Source organism: Pungitius pungitius, chromosome 19 (genome assembly GCF_949316345.1).
Source record: "Pungitius pungitius chromosome 19, fPunPun2.1, whole genome shotgun sequence".
NCBI classification, from domain to species: Eukaryota; Metazoa; Chordata; class Actinopteri; order Perciformes; family Gasterosteidae; genus Pungitius; species Pungitius pungitius.
Window position 1 is genome coordinate 3,123,339 of NC_084918.1, and position 18,671 is coordinate 3,142,009.

General features: G+C 46.0%; 3 protein-coding genes across 5 annotated transcripts; 2 read left to right on the plus strand and 1 right to left on the minus strand.

Moving 5' to 3' along the window:
• Nucleotides 1-279: 279 nt before the first annotated feature.
• Nucleotides 280-7,609, minus strand: rbis (ribosomal biogenesis factor). 3 transcript variants are annotated; one of them, XM_062559086.1, is made up of 5 exons: nt 7,232-7,609; nt 2,304-2,397; nt 1,471-1,586; nt 1,226-1,342; nt 280-1,144 (listed from the first exon to the last, which is right to left on the minus strand). In XM_062559086.1, exons 3-5 carry the CDS (start codon nt 1,579-1,581, stop codon nt 1,079-1,081), a joined length of 294 nt encoding a protein of 97 aa, XP_062415070.1. In that variant the 5' UTR covers nt 1,582-1,586; nt 2,304-2,397; nt 7,232-7,609; the 3' UTR covers nt 280-1,078. The 3 variants fall into 3 exon arrangements, with proteins under 3 accessions (XP_062415070.1, XP_062415071.1, XP_037311573.1); XM_062559087.1 differs by lacking the exon at nt 7,232-7,609 and adding an exon at nt 3,719-3,815; XM_037455676.2 differs by lacking the exons at nt 2,304-2,397; nt 7,232-7,609 and adding an exon at nt 3,719-3,842.
• On the plus strand, nt 3,505-5,900 carry rad51b (RAD51 paralog B). The gene has a single exon (XM_037455672.2). The coding sequence runs from the start codon at nt 3,632-3,634 to the stop codon at nt 4,721-4,723; it is 1,092 nt and encodes a 363-aa protein (XP_037311569.1). The 5' UTR covers nt 3,505-3,631; the 3' UTR covers nt 4,724-5,900.
• LOC119198468 (carbonic anhydrase 1) lies at nt 6,043-11,608 on the plus strand. Its single transcript, XM_037455673.2, has 7 exons — nt 6,043-6,231; nt 6,489-6,686; nt 8,105-8,223; nt 8,346-8,438; nt 8,531-8,593; nt 8,684-8,839; nt 10,288-11,608. The coding sequence occupies exons 1-7, from the start codon at nt 6,198-6,200 to the stop codon at nt 10,405-10,407; spliced, it is 783 nt and encodes a 260-aa protein (XP_037311570.2). The 5' UTR covers nt 6,043-6,197; the 3' UTR covers nt 10,408-11,608.
• Nucleotides 11,609-18,671: the final 7,063 nt, after the last annotated feature.

Sequence of the window (18,671 nt, forward strand, 5' to 3'; positions counted from 1 at the left end):
GGCGAGATGAAAAAAAAATCTTTTCATCTCCACGCGCAGCCCTAAAAGAAATGAGCGTGGGAAATCGATGGGCCCGACTCGCTAGAGTGGACGGAATAACAGAAACACCCGGCAACAAGATCCAGGCCAGCTAAAAGATGAAATGAGTTAAATCCAAACACATTCACTCAGTTTATCCTGGTTTTGTAAAATCCTACACGACGTTTTAATGATTTCCACGAGGGAAAGGCTCTTTGAAACGAAACCCTTTCATCTCTACAAACAGCAGCAGCAATGATCTCCTTTGTGACCTCATTTTATTGAAATCCAGAGTATGAACAGCATGAAAATAAAGGCTTTAAGCTTGAACTGCTTTGCAAAAAAGGGCTTAAAAAAAACACAAGGATGATATGTTAAAGTGCTTATTGTTAAATCATTCTTTTGAAAATGCTTAAATTGCATCCACATTCAAGAATGAATAAAACACAGGGAACTCAGATCAACTCTTATTAAAAGAGATGAAACATTTCAACGAATAGGAAATTAATTAGCAAGAAATTATTATTCTCCTAGCAATAAAAAGTCAATTATCTGATTCGATTTTCTGTGTTGACATTTGGAGATGCGTTTTTTATTTAATACAATAGTTTAACTAAATATTGTTGTTGGTTTTTCTCATCGTGGAAAATGTACCATTTCAAAACAAGTCATCAATTAATCAAGGACATAATCGGCAGATTAATCAAAAAGGAAAATAGTCATTAGTTGCAGCCCACAGAAAGCAAACCTGTCAACATAAAATAATACGCATTTTTAACATTAACAATCCTCGTTTCTTACTGAAACTTATTGTCAAGTTTCAGTAAGAAAGGAGGATTGTTAATGTCGATCAATTAATTACATTTCTTACACAGAATGCTTAAATTACACACAAGACTTTCTTGTATAACTATCATTTTGAGCTCATCGGAAGTCCTCGGCGTAAAATGTAAAAATGCATTGGGCGTGTTTGCTGACTTTGTTGTTTCATGTCCCACACAGAGACGGTCAGCCCGTCACCGAGGTTTGTCCTCAGACTTCGTGAGCGATTCACGCTCCATCACAGCTGAGAAAAGAGTCGAGCGGCACCGTCCACGTTCACAGATTCCTTTGGGGGCTCCCTGACCTGCAGACAATTACCCGCATTACCCCTCTTACTTTTAAAAAGGGTTACGATGCTGGATGAAAAAAGAGCGTTTTAACTGACCGTCGCTTGCTTCATTGGTTCGGGAGCGACCGACTTGGAGATACTCCGGACATCCATCTGGACCTCTGTGAAGACTTGATTGAGGTTCTCCACCTTCTCATTCTTCACTGCGTTGATCTGCGAGGCCACACATTAAACGTTTTCCAGAGGAGCTACAACAAACACGACATGACAAAAGGAAAACACAAAATACATGCAACAAAATAAGAAAGAAAGAAAAAAAACGGTGTGAAAGCGAGACGTACGTGTTTGAGCGTCGTCGTCACCGGTTTGGCTTTGTTCTTGTTCTTCAAGTGCTTGTTCGCCACATGAAAGACGTTCTTTTGTTTCTTCCCCTTTTGTTTATTCTTCCCCATGTTACCTGAGGAGAGAGAACAGTTATCTTTGATTGCTCCACAGGAGGGATCTGCTTTCTATGCCACAGCCTGGGTTTCATTCACTGAGATCCAGGATCCAGGTTCTCCGCAGGTCTCCTACACTCAGCAACCACCTCATTATCAATGCCTCTGCGCGCCAAAAGCTCAAAACTTTAACAAGGTCAAGAGGTTCACAAGATGAATGAATAAGCCGAATTTATGATTCAGAAATGCTGGATGTGAATTGTGGGAAAACGCACATATTTGAGCATTGCTGCAATTTTCAATTTAATGCACAACTGGCTCGAGTTTTACCAAAATTTGAAGCAAATCAAACACTCACCGGTGGTCTGAAATGAGATAAACAAATGGAATGGATATGTTTGGTACTTTGATGCTGATACTTTTCAGCTTAAACGTTAAGAAAGACTCTGAATGGAATGTTTTCACACCGCGGTTTCATCATTTGAGTAATTTCTTTCCCCACTGATGGAACTAACTGGAGACTCGACGTGTTTTTTGAATCACACTTTACAGTTCGTCAAATATAACGTGAGGTTAACACGGCTGTTGTTGCCAGCTAGTGTTGCCACACCGCACATCTGTGTCGCACGACACATTTAACACAGTTTTTTCCTTGAATACTATCACTAAATGGTTCAATTTCTAAGAAACTGTTTGGAAAACAGCGTGCATTGATTAATAAACACTTAAAAACAGACCGTGTATTGGGAGCTGGTCGCTGTATGTGTTGATACCCTCACGTGTGCGCTGCTGCGACGGTAACGTTCCTGCTACGTCATCAGTGTGCGACGACTGTTGTTGTCAAAGGCGGTGGAGAAGAAGAAAAAGAAGAAGAAGAAGAAGAAGAAGAAGAAAAAAAAAAAAAAAAAAAAGAAAAAAAAAGAAAGGAAGAATATTGATTTGGTAGCGGAATGTTATAGACATTTAGAGGTTAAATATAAAGAATATGTTCAGATCTATACAGATGGATCAAAGGATCCAGGAACGGGAAAGACCGGATCTGCAGTTTACATTTTGAATCAAAGAGATGAGATAAGTAGACGAACCACAAATGACCTGAGTGTGTATGCAGTTGAGTTATATGCTATATTGATGGCACTAGAATGGATTGAGGAAAACAAAATAAAAAAAGCTTTAATTGGCAGTGATTCAATGTCAGCTTTATACAGTCTCATGACTGGGGTGTCTAAGAGCCATCAGGATTTATTGTATGCTATATTGACAATATATACTAGAATAAAAGGAAAAAGTTACGAAATTCAAATGGCTTGGATTCCTGCTCATATTGGCGTTGTGGGAAATGAGAGAGTCGACAAGTTAGCCAAACAAGCTGTTAAAAAAGAGTTTATTGAGGCAAATATTAAGCTGTCAAAATCTGAGGGAAAGAGTGTAATATGGAAAGAAACCATTAGAAATTGGCAACAGCAGTGGGATAGGGAAAATAAAGGAAGACATTTGTACACTATTCAAAATAAAATTGGGGTTGTGAAGAAAAGGGGAGGAAATAGAAGAGAAGAAATTGTTATGAGCAGGTTAAGGATAGGGCACAGTAATTTGAACAGCACACTTCATATTATAAGGAAGCACCCAACGGGTTTTTGTGTTATTTGTCCGGTTGCAGAAACAATAGAGCATGTGTTAATGAATTGTAAACAGTATGAAGTACATAGGAAAAAGATGATGGAAGAGTTAGGAAAGGCTGGAGTAAAAGGGACAGGAGTGAAGGAAGTACTAGAGAGTGGGGAGAATGAACAATGTAGAGAAACTATTTTAAATTTTTTAGTAAGAACAGGTCTGGTGAAAAGAATATGAAATAAGGATATGATGTAGCAGAGAAATAAATCCGGAAGATGGCGGTAGTGCAACATAAAAGGATGCAAGCTGCCGATAAACCCTAAAGAAGAAGAAGAAGAAGGAGAAGAAAAAGAAGAAGTTTAAGCGAGATGAACAACACGGACAGACGGGTATTATGTCGTTGTCGCCTCAAATCGGTTGACGAAGACGCGGTTAAAAAAAATACGCCAACATGGCGACGAGAAAACTGAGGCGAGCCGGCGTCTCCGAGGAGATGTGTGAGCAACTGAAGCGACATCACGTGGAGACCTGTAAGGACCTGCTGTCTCTGACCGCCGTCGAGGTGATGACCGCCGCCGGGCTGAGCTTCCGCGGGGCCTCGGAGCTGCTGCGGTCGGTGAGCGGAGCCGTCGCACCGCCCGTCACCACGGCTCTGGAGCTGTGGAGGCGGCACTCCTGCTTCCCCACGTCGCTGCCGGCTCTGGACAGGCTGCTGAGGGGCGGCCTGCCCCGGGGGAGCCTCACGGAGGTGGCGGGCCCCTCCGGCTGCGGGAAGACGCAGATGTGCCTGATGCTGAGCGTCTTGGCCACGCTGCCGGAGAGCGAGGGCGGCCTGGACGCCGGCGTGATCTACATAGACACCGAGGCCGCTTTCTCCGCCGAGAGGCTGGTGGAGATCGCACGCAGCCGGTTCCCAGACCGCTTCACCTGCAAGGAGAGAGTCCTGCAGATGGCCGGGCGGGTGCACCTCTTCAGGGAGCTCACCTGTCGAAACGTCCTGGACAGGCTGGACAGGCTGGAGGAGGACATCATCTCAACCGGAGCGGGTCTCCTCATCCTGGACTCCGTGGCCTCTGTGGTGAGGAAGGAGTTTGACACAACGTTGCCCGGCAACCTGATGCACCGCAGCGACATGCTGGGCCACGAGGCCTCCGCCCTCAAGTACCTGGCCCACCAGTTCAACATACCTGTGGTTCTCACCAACCAGGTCACGACCCACGTGGGCGGTGAAGGGCCGGAGGGGAACACCGGGTTTGTGACCGCCGCCCTGGGGAACACGTGGAGCCACAGTGTCAACACGCGTCTTATTGTCCAGTACGCGGAGTCGCGACGGAGACAGATACTGATAGCCAAGTCCCCCGTGGCTCCGTTCGCTGTGCTCAACTACACCATTGAGACGCAGGGGATCTGCATCGATGGGGAGGACGCTCAGGAGGCCTCGTACGAGGGCACGGACCCAGGCCTCCAACCTATCCGGGTGCAGACGGAATTCAACTGCAACCTGACCAAACCTGTGGACTTAACTGGACAAACGCAGCAATGACACACACACACACACACGTGTGTGTGGCCACACAGTGTGAGACGGTTACTCGATTAAAGCCAATACATAATCCCAACTGACTTGTTGCATCACATCACATTAAACGGCCTTATCTTAGGATACAGATATCCCAGTATAAATATACAGGATGTGCAGATGTCAGCCTTTTGGTTTAAAGTTTTTAACTTGTTATGGGTGCAATAAAGTAACAACAAACAAAAGCACTGAAAAAGCAAATTTGTTATATACTTTTGCCGGATCCACCTGTGGCCTTAATTTAAATATGTTAGAACTTTGATATTTTACTTAAGCAAAAGTAGTACAACATTAAGTTCAGGTACAGCTACAAACTTAATGGTGGAGAAAGTGCAACAAACACTAAAAGATACCTTGACTTAAATGTTATAATACAGAATAGTAATGTATATATTCAGAAGATTTATCTGTCATAGCTGCACGTTTGGAGGAAAGGAAAAGGAGGTACTGAAGACCCGGTATTCTCGTTGTACACCAGCAGGTGGCGCCATAAGCCAGTTACTGCGGCGTTCGCTTCCCTCTGGATTAACGGAGCTGTCGTTGCACGCTGCAGCTACCGGCCGCTTGGTAGCAATCCAACTGTCAATTGGACAGTTTGGGAAGAGACGTCATCAATAAAAGGATGAAAAGATCGCTCACGAAGACAATTCATCACCTGTCTGAACCATGTCTGTTCCTCCATACGTTCTCCGTGTTTAAGTCCAGCGATACTTGATTATAATGTGTCAATCGATCCTTTATCAGTAAACGCCGTGATTGTGTTCTTTGCTGCGCCAACATCACCTGATGATTAAACAAATGAAAAATGATGTGCAGTCGGTCTCCGGTGTGACGTCTTTCTGAGCTCTGCAAGAACCGACCAAATAACCGTCCTTATGCTACAAAACGAATACACATCCCTCGTATTGGTATTAAACGTGTGCATAACGTACCTTTCATTGTTTAATTAGCTGGGAGATTCAACTGAAACTCCTCCAAAAAAAAATAATCTGTATCTTAAGATAAAAATTCAAAAACAATCACGTTATAGTAGCAACTAGTGTTTCAATTGTTACAATTTCATGACTTTGTTATTAAGATACTAGTCATGTTTGTTCCTTATTCGGAGACATTCTCTTGGTAACACCTGCGCGTATTTAAATTAGATTTGACACATGACTATTCGAGGCAATGTACCTTGCAAGGGAAGGGGGGGGGGGGGGGGGTGAGAGAGAGAGATTCCCATCGATCCTCGGTGTTGCAACGCTGCGGCGCATCTAAACTCCGCCCGGTCATTGCGCGGACATCATGTGGCTCACACCAGCCCGACACACACACCGCTCACAGGGGACCCTATATAAGGTCCGCAGCTGTCAGGTGGAGGACACTGGCCGCTTTGGGGACGACTCGCTTTAGGGAATAACAGCTCTAGATACCCGTTGATCCAAACTCCATAAAAATGTCTCATGCTTGGGGATACGCAGCGAACAACGGTGAGGCGCTCACCGCACATAGAGCATATAATGCTATTATTATATTGGTGATGTTTGGGGGGGGGGGGTGTTAAAACCAGTCGTTCCAAGAGAATAAATGGGGAATGCCACTGCAGAGATTTTTCATTCTGTACATATGGGGGGGGCTTTTTACGCGCGTTTTCCGCGCCTCACCACCCCCAATATGTGTCATTAAAATCATATTTTATTATAATACTATATATACTAACAATACAATTGTTATTGTCTCATTGTAGGACCCGACAAATGGTCTAAAAACTTCCCCATTGCCAATGGACCCCGCCAGTCTCCCATTAACATCGCACCTGCCGCTTCATCCTACGACGCGGGGCTGAAGCCGCTCCAGCTGAAGTACGACCCCTCCACCTGCCTGGAGATCCTCAACAACGGACATTCCTTCCAAGTGACCTTCGCCGATGACACCGACAGCTCAAGTTAGTGTGGCGTTAATAATGTATGAATGCTGAATGCTCCGCGGAGACAGCATCCGATGATGGAACCTGTGCGCCTCAACCTGCACACATCGCAAAATCTTACAATATTTCCTATTATTATTATTATTGAAATGTGGTTAGGGGTAAAGGAGCTTCGACGTGAATGGTTCGGAATCAAATACAGTGATTTATAGGACGCAGTAACCATGCAGAATGCGGCATTCCGGTTTAATGCGCTATAACAGCAGCTCTTACTGTGTTAATGTTTGCGTGGAATGCGACTACAGGGACGAACGGACGAATTTATTCGTATGTATTTTATTTTCATTTAGTTGAGTTTTACATGCATTTTAAAAAACTACTATACTTTCGGTGATTAGGCTGCAGGGGCTCCAGTTCGAAACCTGAACACAAGGCATGCAGAACACTAATTGAGTTGGTAATGTAACCCCGAGCAAACATGTTCCCACGCCGACTCTTATCTTCTGCGAGTGAGGTCAAAACCGCAAAATCAAAGCTTCCTCTACAAAAAAAAAACCGTTTACCTGTTTCTCCGTCAATGCGCAGAATTTGCGCGGAGGAGAATATTGAGACGCAGAATTTTCGACATTGGTTCATTTCTCTACTTTGTTAATTGCGTTTCGATTTGATTCCCCAAAGAACGGGGATTTTAAATTAGGAGCCCTTTTGATTGGTTGTCCTTTAGCTGATCTGAAAAAGGATGACGACGAATATAATTGCAGAACCAAAACAATGATGGAATATCTCTGGTGCACATGCATGAAGTTAAAACAAAGAGAGTGAGAGCCTCTTAACTCTTATTCCACGTGTCTTATTCTGCCCTGCTAAATAAAGGACAACAAGTCTGCGTGTCATCGTCATGCATCATGCCACGCATCGTATCCCGCATCATGTGTGTGCCCAGTGGAAACAATGAATATCACAAACTCTTTATTTATACTTCCCAGGAGTCATTTAAAGTGCCGCACAACCTCAAATGTGTTGATGATTAATTGTCATTCATTTGACTATGCCGACTATAACTGAGGCTGAGGCCGTGTTTGTGTGTGTGTGTGCGTGTGTGTGTGTGCGCGTGTGTGTGCGCGCCCGCGTTTCCTGAAAAATATTCATTGTCTGCTGCAAATACTGCAGATACATTATGTAACATCCGGTGGAGGTTCGACATCACAACCTGGACTTCATTTTGGGATGACCTGAGATTACACAACAGGAACTGTCTGCTTTTATGAAATAGGAAGTCTGCCACTGTAAATGTATACATTTATATATACACACCATTTCCTGTTCATCTTTTTAACCTCATCTCTTCATATGTTCAGCTCAGAAAGTTCAACTTAAAGCCAGTGTGGTATACGGGGGGGAGGACCTGACAGGTGATGTGTGTTTTGTCCCTGCAGCTCTGAAAGACGGCCCCGTCTCAGGCACCTACAGGCTCAAGCAGTTTCACTTTCACTGGGGGGCATCTGACGAGAAGGGCTCCGAACACACCGTGGACGGGACCAAGTATCCCGCTGAGGTACGGAGCCGCCGGGCCGCTGTTGTTTAAATAGAGTCTTTTGAAGCTAAATAAACTTCATACAATCACCACTGAAGGTTAGCAGGTCAGGAATGCCACCGTTTGTTTCCATTCATTCGCAGCTCCATCTGGTTCACTGGAACACCAAATACACCAGCTTTGGGGAGGCGGCGAGCAAACCCGATGGGCTGGCTGTGGTTGGGGTCTTCCTGAAGGTCAGCAGAAGCGCAGCCGGCACGGCGCACACTTGCAGCCTGTACTGCGACGCACGGGTCATCAAGCTCATCGGTGAACTCTTGCTTTTCAGATCGGCGGCGCAAACGCCAGCCTCCAGAAGGTGCTCGACACCTTCACCGCCATCAAGGCCAAAGTAGGTTTCTTTCTGTCCTGTGGAATTGAATGATTTATGACACGTTCACTGACGTGTCCCCCGCACTTCCTTCACTTTTGCTGTTTTCAGGGCAAGCAGACCTCCTTCGCTGACTTCGACCCTTCCACCTTGCTCCCCGCTTGCCTCGACTACTGGACCTACGACGGCTCCCTGACCACGCCCCCTCTGCTGGAGAGCGTTACCTGGATCGTCTGCAAGGAGCCAATCAGCGTCAGCAGTGAGCAGGTACGCGGCCACGGCTCACATTAGCCCAATTAGGTCCAGAATAGCCCCGTCTGCAAATCCCCTCCCACGCTTTGATCCAGATCCACGGCTGACCTGATCCAGATCAGATCAGGTCAACAAAAAAAAAAAAACGAGAAGAAGAAACCTCCGTAATGAGGAGGTAAGGCAATATGGCACTTTCAGAATGACAAGGAAAAAAAGTAGAAAAACCAAGTGAACAAGAGTTCACACAGATCCTGGTTCTCTACCACAGGGTTTCTTTTTTCAGTGTGAGTCAACAGGAACTGAGAACCCAACACATTATTCTGTATTATAGCTTCAGTCAATGGGGGGTTTCATCAAGAGCGACCGCAGTACACATCAGAAGTATTTACTCCCTTTCTAAATGACCTGTAACCCAAGCACTGAAATGGATATTTGACTTTTCACCACCCGTTAATCTAAATTCACAGTCTCTTCTGGACAGGCTTGCTTTTGTGGTGAGAAGTAACAACGTTTGTTTATTTTTTAAATTTATTTAGTAGGTGTCTCAAGGGTAAACACGTGAGACGCGTTGATACGACCTTTGGACTTGGAACAGTTCAAATCAGGTCAAGCAGATAATGACAAAGAAGTCATTCATACAAAGTAATGCATGTCAATGGTTGACGTGCATTTCCGGTCAGATGATCAGGTGACAACACATTATTAGATTATTTTGTCCTAGTGACTTGTTACCCAATGTGTAGATTATACCTGAAGGTTTGAAGCAGTGTCATTCAGAGCTAATGATGAAACAGCTCCTCAGACTCACCAGCAAGTGACTGGTTCCTTTTAATCGTGTCTGACTTTTGACTATTTTGGGAATATTTGTTTTTTTGAGAGTTTGGAGAGGATCAATACTTCTTTCGTGTCTAGGAAGTTTACGCACAGTTATTTTATCTTGAAATAAATATTATACACCTTCTCTGCTCAAAACAGGTCTATTTTTTATGAAAGCCCTTCCTTTGGTCAAATATAATCAGGAATTAAGGCACATTAAGGAATTACGGCATCCATTTCGGAGATTTTCTTTTGTTATTTTTCCAAATTCTCTTATTTACTTTCTTTTCCATGTCTGTGCCTATTTGCCGCTACAGCCAGCAGCCGGCTAGCTTGAGTTTAGCATCAGAATGAGGACATGTAAATATTGGCAATTTGTAGTTTTTAATATACTTTGTAATTGCTGTGTTTTTCGAGGGGGCTGGAAGGTGGTCATTTTGTCAACTTTGGACGTTGCCCCCCCAGCTGTTGCCTCTTGTTAACGCTAAGCTAACCGTCCGCTAGCCGTAGCTTCATATTTACTACACGAGTGGTATCAATCTTCTCCCCAAGCTCTCGTCGAGAAAGTTAAAAAAAAAACCCATACAAACAGGTCACCGCTGAGGGGTCGGCTGGGAACGACTAACGGGAACGTCTTCTTTTCACAGATGAAGAAATTCCGCGGCCTGCTCTTCTCCGCTGAGGGCGAGGCCGAGTGCTGCATGGTGGACAACTACCGGCCTCCCCAGCCGCTCAAGGGCCGCTCCGTCCGCGCTTCCTTCAAGTGATGAAGTTCTTGCTCTGTTGCCCTCTCCCATCCCTCTTTCTTCAGTCTGTTACCCTTTGCCACAAAACCACGCGTCACTCTCCCTGTCCAATTTATCTAAAAGAAAACTAAAAATCCCCCGTGGCCTGGTGCTTTAAACGCCGGCGTGTCCAACAGGGAGATTAGGTGGTAAATTATGAGCCGCCAAAGACTCCCCATCGTGATTTCAAGATGGCCGCGACACGTTTTTCTATGATTCAGCGTTTGGTGCCAATGTTTTCAGAGATATATCGAGAAAGAAAAAAAATCCAGAAGAAGAGCTCAAAATGGTGCCAACGGGAAGTAGAACGCACAGCGTAGGCAGGGGGGGGGAGGACGAGACTACATCACCATCTGTGGGGAGGGTAAGGTGCAGATTAAAAAAAGACACAGAGAGACACACACACACTGGACTGAAACGCACACTCCCGCTGCCAGTCTGTCTCTAATCTCTGTCTCACTGCCAGCCTCCGCATCGCAGCAGCTTAACGCAACGCTGCTGCAGCCTCCATCACGGGCGATTGACTCAGAGTACCCCCCCCCCCCTTTCCCCCCCCCCTCTGGCACACACATGCAACGCGGCACGCTCAGCCTCGTGCAGACGTGACGCCTATAGGCGCTGACCTGCTTATCGATTCCAATGCGGCCAAGGACACGAGGACAGGCTGCTGCTGTTAGATACCCGACGTCATGACAAGGGCTCGTTGCTCATATTTTTCTGCAGAATCTTAAAACCGTCCATGAGTTTGTCATCTTGCATTGTGTGTTTTTTTTTTTATTAGTACCATGCATCTAATTTTAGTTTTAACCTGAAAGCTTATGCAAGTGATTCCTGCATTAGGTTTTGTAACCAAAAGCTCGGCTGCATTTTGATGCCCTAGTGAAATAGCAATAGAGAGCAATTTCCGATATGAAACGTCATGTGTTTTTAGAAAAGCCCCTCCGTGTGTTGTTGTGCAATCACAGCGTGTGCTGAAGCTCAAAACGCACAACCGCCTCGTGGGCGAAGCCATAGCGGCTAATGCACAAAGCCAAGGAATGAATTCAAGGCCAAGGAGGAAAAGGAGCTGCCAATGGATGAGATTATAGTGACCGCCTGCTGTCAGGCCCAACAAAAGGCCATCAAAGGTCCTGGAGGCCTCTGGTTTTAGACCCCTATGCATTTATGACACAATAGGGAAAGATTATATTTAACATAAAAAGGACAAAAAACAAAAACGCCTAATGCCAATCTTTGTTATTGACGTCCTGTGATTGTTGTTGTTGTTGTCATTCTATTTCTGAGATGGGCATTTTACTAGTGAAATAAATATATTTTACAATTAACAAGTTTCAAGTGTCTCTCTAAACAATTCCTCCATATTACCCGTTTGAAGTCAGACATTTCATCACAACTACATGGTGTCAAACACAAATAGACCAAGCAGGAGGTAATATGTGTCCTTCTCCTTCAAACATGTCACTACCCTTCGGATAGTGTGACACTTACAATTAGAACCCATGCAAACGTGACGCCGTGCGCGGCGAATCGCTGTTTGAATGGATTTATTGATCATTTTAAGGGGAGGGCGAAAAAATCAGGGCTGATTCTCCCCCCTCGGTCAGCGTATCACACTCAACCCCCCCCCCCAAGGCCTCTGAGCGGCTTCTTGTGTAATCAAGTGTGCAAGCAGGTGACATGTATTAAGGAGACACGCACACAGACAACAGAGAGCGCGATGCAGGGGGAATGGACCCCCCCCCCCCACCCCCCCACCCCTCAGCACGGCGTGCAGTCAAGTCTGACTTTCTTTCATTCTGTGTGAAGGGCCGCGTGAGTCTACCTGGCGCTGTGTTTACCTGAGACGAGTTGCAGGTAACCAGTACAATGGCTGCACTGGGAGGACTGGGTGTTGTTAAAGGACCCCGACCAAGTAAACATCACCGCGCTCCTCGGGACGCACACGCTGGTGTTCTTTCATTGTGTCACTTTAGCTTTTTTTGTTGCCACAGAGCTTCCCCCCCCCCCCCCCCCCCCACAGTATCCAAAATGTCGCAGCATACTGTGATAAAAACAGATGGTGGAAATCAGGTGGTGGATGAATTGGAGTTGCAGGGGGACGCTTATGTTCCCGGATCCTGGACGTGTGGTTTTCTGCTGTGCTCACATTCCTTTAACGACGAAGATAAAGAAAAAACAACAACAACAACATCAATTTTCTGCTTCTGTAGAAAAACTCCTCGTGCTCAAGTCATCAGTTCAAACTCGGCTCCCAGCGTTTTTTTTTTTTTTTTACACCAGGTGAAGAATGGCCTCATGTCTACAGCGTATTTCCTCCGTTAATCGCCTTCTCTTGGTCGTCATGGCAATGATACACACCCTCCCGCTCCAGTCGAGTGCTTCGTTGACAGATGTGAATAAATTCTGATTCATTACACCTCATTTAAATGGTGTTTTGAAGTGAAGGTGTGGTGAGGTGTGTCGACACACTCCTTTCTTTAACATTCTTTAACATAAAGAAAGCGTAAGATTGGACTTCAACACATCTCTAACATCTCAGTGTTTACATGATTTTCCAGACATGCAAGTATTAACAAATACTGACCCTAAGCTACATGCAAAGTGAGTTTGATTAAAAGTTTTATCATTGGGGAATCATATTGTTCATTATTTGTCTTCTTGAAGAATGTAATTACTTAAAAATGCATTCCATGAACCCAAACTGTCATTTCTGTGTTTGCCCTCAAAACAAATCACATTTGGCTCAAACACCAGCAGCAGTGTTTTTACATGTTAATCCATGGGGACGAGAAAATATGTCAATATACAAAGTAAAAATGCAAATATCCATTAAAGTGGAAGCACACTTTGGTTTCCCATGAAGAAAAACTTAATAAACCCAAACAACTTATTTAGTTTGTGATCCATTAGTTGAAAGCTTTGTTATTAATCGTCTCCCACTGTGGCCTTTAATTAAATGTCAGATGGACTGAGGAATAAAAGTGAGAGAACTGTTGAACCCATTGAGCAGGATCGAGGTTGTAAATGTTGCGTGCTGCATATCTAGAGCGCGTTATTACTCATGTTGAGAGCACCAAAACCTTTTGTCTGCAGTTGAAAGCCAGCGAGGCATCAGGTCCTCGTGATTCCGCACCAGTACCTTGTACTGGTCTGTCGGAGTTTGGAGAATCGGAGGAAACATTGGTGCACCTTCCCTCAGGGGCAGGGAGTAGCTGTGACTCCTTCCACCCGACAGGGGCAGGGAGTAGCTGTGACTGACTTTCACTGGTGTGTGTGTGTGTGTGTGTGTGTGTGTGTGTGTGTGTGTGTGTGTGTGTGTGTGTGTGTGTGTGTGTGTGTGTGGGGGTGTGTGTGTGTGTGTGCCTGGTGAGCCTCTTTTAAAAAAAACTGTAGTAAAAGCCAAATGAGTTGTTCATGAACTTGCTTCATTACAAAACAACACAACGTGAGTCTCTTGTTGCAGTTGCCGCGCCACTTGATAGGTTGATAGCGGAGGGGTGTGTTGCCGTTGGAGGCCGCGCCACTTTCCTCGTAGGCCCAGCTCAGGTACGACCTTTACCTGGGTCACCTGCACAGAACCTCGCCACCACCTCCTCCTCCTCCTCCTCCTCAATGAGTCCATTCACCGGTGAGAGTGAAGCCCAAACCTCCATCGGCTCCGTCCGTCTCTCTTTGTCCGTGTAATTGTTGGTTCCCGGGACTCTCTGTCCCTCTCTGGTCCCTCTCTGTCCCTCTCTGGTCCCTCTTTGTCCCTCTCTGTCCCTCTCTGTTCCTCTTCGGTCCCTCTATGTCCCTCTCTGTCCCTCTCTCTTCCTCTTCGGTCCCTCTTTGTCCCTCTCTGGTCCCTCTTTGTCCCTCTCTGTCCCTCTCTGTCCCTCTCTGTTCCTCTCTGTTCCTCTCCGGTCCCTCTTTGTCCCTCTCTGGTCCCTCTTTGTCCCTTTCTGGTACCTCTCTGGTCCCTCTTTGTCTCTCTCTGTCCCTCTCTGTCCCTCTCTGTTCCTCTCCGGTCCCTCTCTGTCCCTCTCCGGTCCCTCTTTGTCCCTTTCTGGTACCTCTCTGGTCCCTCTCTGTCTCTCTCTGGTCCCTCTCTGTCCCTCCCTGGTCCCTCTTTGTCCCTCTTTGTCCCTCTCTGTCCCTCTCTGTCCCTCTCTGTTCCTCTCCGGTCCCTCTTTGTCCCTCTCTGGTCCCTCCCTGGTCCCTCTTTGTCCCTCTCTGGTCCCTCTTTGTCCCCCGCTTTTTCTCACGCGCAACAAAAGCAGACAAACACGTGTTTGGAGGTGGAGGGATGGATGTGACGCATGAATGGACAAAAACAGCCAGTCATTCACTCTCTCATTCCATCTCCATGTCGTCCAGTGATCCTCCTCCTCCTCCATGGCTCCTGAGCACAGTGAAATGAAACCTCCCGTGGGGGGGGGTTCTGCTCGTGGTGCCGTGTCCTCTCAGTGGCGAGAGGCCCCGTTCTCTCGCGTTTCCACCTGCAGCGGAACGGGTGACATTGCGTCTACTTGTCTAGTGAGAATGCGTTGGGTTTTCGGTGTCTCGGGTTTCACTGTTAAGAACGATTGCTCCTTGATTTTAACTCTGCCTCATAGTTCAGGTCCTTAAATGTATTCAGTTGGACCGTGACCGCTATGCGTGCTTGAAGGTGTGAATGTGTTTGCTTTGGATTATTTATTAATGATTCAATGTTTGGTTTCCTGGATGAATTGCACCTGCTTTCCAGAGATTACTGTAATCTTTTATAATTATCATTTCTCTAATGGGACTGTAAAAAATCTGCCAGTGGAATGAGAGTGATTTATTCATTTAGTTCATTACATTCTTAAATGTTTTCAGTTTTAGTTTTCTGCAGCTGAGCCGACTTGAACTTTAATTAAGTTACAATTGTATAAATCATGTGTACCAGTACCTGTACTTACAAGGTTGGAGATCCACAGTCTGCAGGCAGAGCAAAAACAGTGATGTGCAACAAGTACCATTTTCTTCCATTTTTATACACCTAAACTCAGGTGGAGAGAGCGAGGGGGTGACACCTCCTTCTGAAGGAATCCGTCTCCCTGTCTCCTTTAAACCTGACCATCACAATCCCGCAGGGCTACATTCTTTTTCTTTCTATTCTTTACAATAAAGACACATATCGCACAACGCACACACATCCGCCTCCACTTCGACAGCGGTGCAACGGTGCAGTAAGATTGGGCCTTTCGATGGGTCCACGGGGCCAAAACAGCTCCAATCGCATCACCTGGATGAGCCGAAGAGAGGTCACTCTGGAGGTGATGCGCGCGGTGCTCACGGTGCACAACGTGGCGTCTCGTGGGATTCAAAGCCTCGGTTGCAGCCGCCATTGGCGAACCTTGGGTTCCTTTGCAACCCGGGTGATCCAGAATGCTCGATCTCCAAATATGTTTTTATGTATTTTACAATGCGATAAGCGTGGCCTCCCTGCACTGAACACAGTCATTGAGATAAGGCTGCGGGGGAATGTTTGGTAGTACAAAGTACAAGGCTCTGACATCGAAGACTACCATCTGTAACCTTCCTCTCCTGTGCAGCGAGTTTGACTGCTGCTAAAGACACTCATTAGGTCCCGAGCCGGATTTCATAGAGTGGATCTGTCATCTCCTGTAGACACTCTGGAGGTGCGCGGCGGTTTCTGTGTCTGCAGACGTCCGGCTCCCCTCGGGACATTTCAGGTTGTCAGCCTCTGTGAAGTCATTAAGACCAGGCACCGGCGTGGCACTGTGTGGACAAAGCTCCCAGAATCCGAACCCTTCAGGCGGTCAGGTGGGCGTGGCTTCCTGTAGCGTCGCACCAACCAGAAGAGGAGGCGCCGACTTTGAATGTGGTGCGAGATTTAAGGAAAACATCTTGACGGTTTGGCAAAGATCCCGTCTAATGCTTGATTTCTATGATATTTAACCATTACACTTCATGACTAGATGTAAAAAAAACGCTGCGGTTGTTGTCAGAGATGTGTTTGATCTTCCCAGTGAATGCTGATTCATCATCGTCATCATCACGTCCGTGTTTGTTCTTTGGTTCCACAATCAAAATGCTATCGGCAGAGATAAGCCGCGTGGTAAATTCACAGGAACTGACATCGCGGATCAGGACGTGGGAGCCGAGGTCGGTATTTTGCAGGTGAACGTTCGGCTTCGGCATCGACTCACTCGAACACAAACGCAACGTATGGCAGCTGAAGCTAAATGCATGTTTGTATTTACAAGTTATAAAACTAGCTTACGAAACTAGCGCAATGCAACCTGTGCACCGTTTGTTGTTTTAATCTTTAAAGATACTTTGCATGTTGTGACGGCCCTGCCTATTGGCTCATGTCATGACGTCATTGTCTTTCCCAGAGGTAATGCCATCAACTGGATTGGGAGCAGCTGGGGCGTTCTGGCAGTATAAGAGCTTATGGTTCCTGCCTGCCGGGGTCGCTGGTTTTCCCTGGCCAGCGTCCGCACCTTTGTTTTGTGTCTTTTGACATTTAATTTAGGTTCAGTCCGGTCAGCTGGTCTTGAGGCTCCGTGGAGGAATGTGTGTGTGTGTCCCCTTTACGTTCTGGGGGTCTCAGAGCTGGATTTGTCCCCCCCAGTGGAACATGAGCCACCCGACGGCTCCACACGACATCTACACAAATGACCTGTACAATGGTCAATAACCATTGTACAGTTAGAAAAAAAACAAAAAATGTTGTAAGTTGAGATATGAACCCTCACCCAACCATGACCTCCTCCGCATCGTCTGCTTGGCGCTGTGCGAAGTCGAGTACGAGGAACTGATGCCTATCGGATGAGCTGTCCGTCATGTTTCTAGTAAATCTGGTTTTTTGCTTTGTTTCCTGTAACCTCTCGTTCATCTTCAGCTTCCTCTTCCTCTCCGTGTCCCGTTCTCCCGCCTTCCATCTGCCACCTTCTCATCTCGTTGGCTTGTTGTGACAGCTGGGTGAGAGGAGGTCCTCGCTGCTGGGGCGTTTGCCGTCATGTAACACACACGTGCCCCCCCCCGCTCACATGCGCATTTAACATGCCTTCACAAAACGCCACGGGGCCCCCCCATTGTCTCGTAAAGATACTTTGCATGTAAAATGTTCACGTCATTACTGTCACACACACATCACTGACCACTCACAGCATCTGTATAGTTATGCACTGGTTAATTGTTCACCTGGTTATCTTTGTCCTCAGTTAATATATAACACAAGTGACAACCTGAGCTCTGGTCACATGTTTATTTTCATATGAGCCACTGTGGATTTGTTTTTTAAAAACGGTTCATGCTGCACACAGATGCACCGTATCTGATGCGTTTTTTTTTTGTCTGGCTCCAAATGTTGGTTCTCTGATAACGTACAGCTACTCGTGATAACGAACACTTAGTGACGAACGACGGACTGTATGTTCTTTACGTAAGAGACATGGAAGGAGAACGCACCGGACGCACTGTAACCGAGATTAAGCAACTAACGGTTGGGGTTTTATTTGATTTTACTCCTCTGACTCCAAAATGATCACTCTGCCTCACACGATGAGTTTCTACATCACATACTAACCTTTAACAAGTAGGTGAAAATAACGAGGTTGATTTCTAAATCACAAATGAAGTCTTAAATCTGTCCAGCCCTTTCTTAGTCACGTGATCATGCTTTAAACCTCCTTTTAAACACACATATACAGTATATATCTAAATGCTTCGTTTACATTATGAATCATTGCAAATACTTAGAGCCCACGGTGTTTAAAGCGCTGCCTTGTGTTGGTTGTGTAACAGTGGCGGAACAAAATGAGATTTTAGCCGCATGTTTGTGCAGCGCAGCAGAAGCTGAGTGCAGCCGAAGCGCCTGCAGGCCACCGGCTGCACAAGAATACAGCTTCTTTGTAAATGCGACACATTGTTGGACGGGAGGAAGACCTTGAAGGGGGGGGGGGGGTTTGGGGGGGGGGAGGTCGAGGCTCTGTGGGATGTTGATGCAAGCGTGTTTGTGTGTGTGTGAGTGTGTGAGTGGACGGGAGGCAGAATGAGCGTGTCTCTAAGGCACCGGATCGCTTGTGTGTGTCTCCAAAAGGTTTTTTTGCATCAACAGGTTTGTAATGCAAATGTTTCTATTATATTCCCTAAAACATCAAATGGAAAATGGGAAAACTGAAAATGAAAGGTTCCTAGTGGAGCTCTCTTGACATAGAAGATGAAGAAAAAAACATGGACAGGAAACTTTAAACAAGTCATCTGTATCTTGA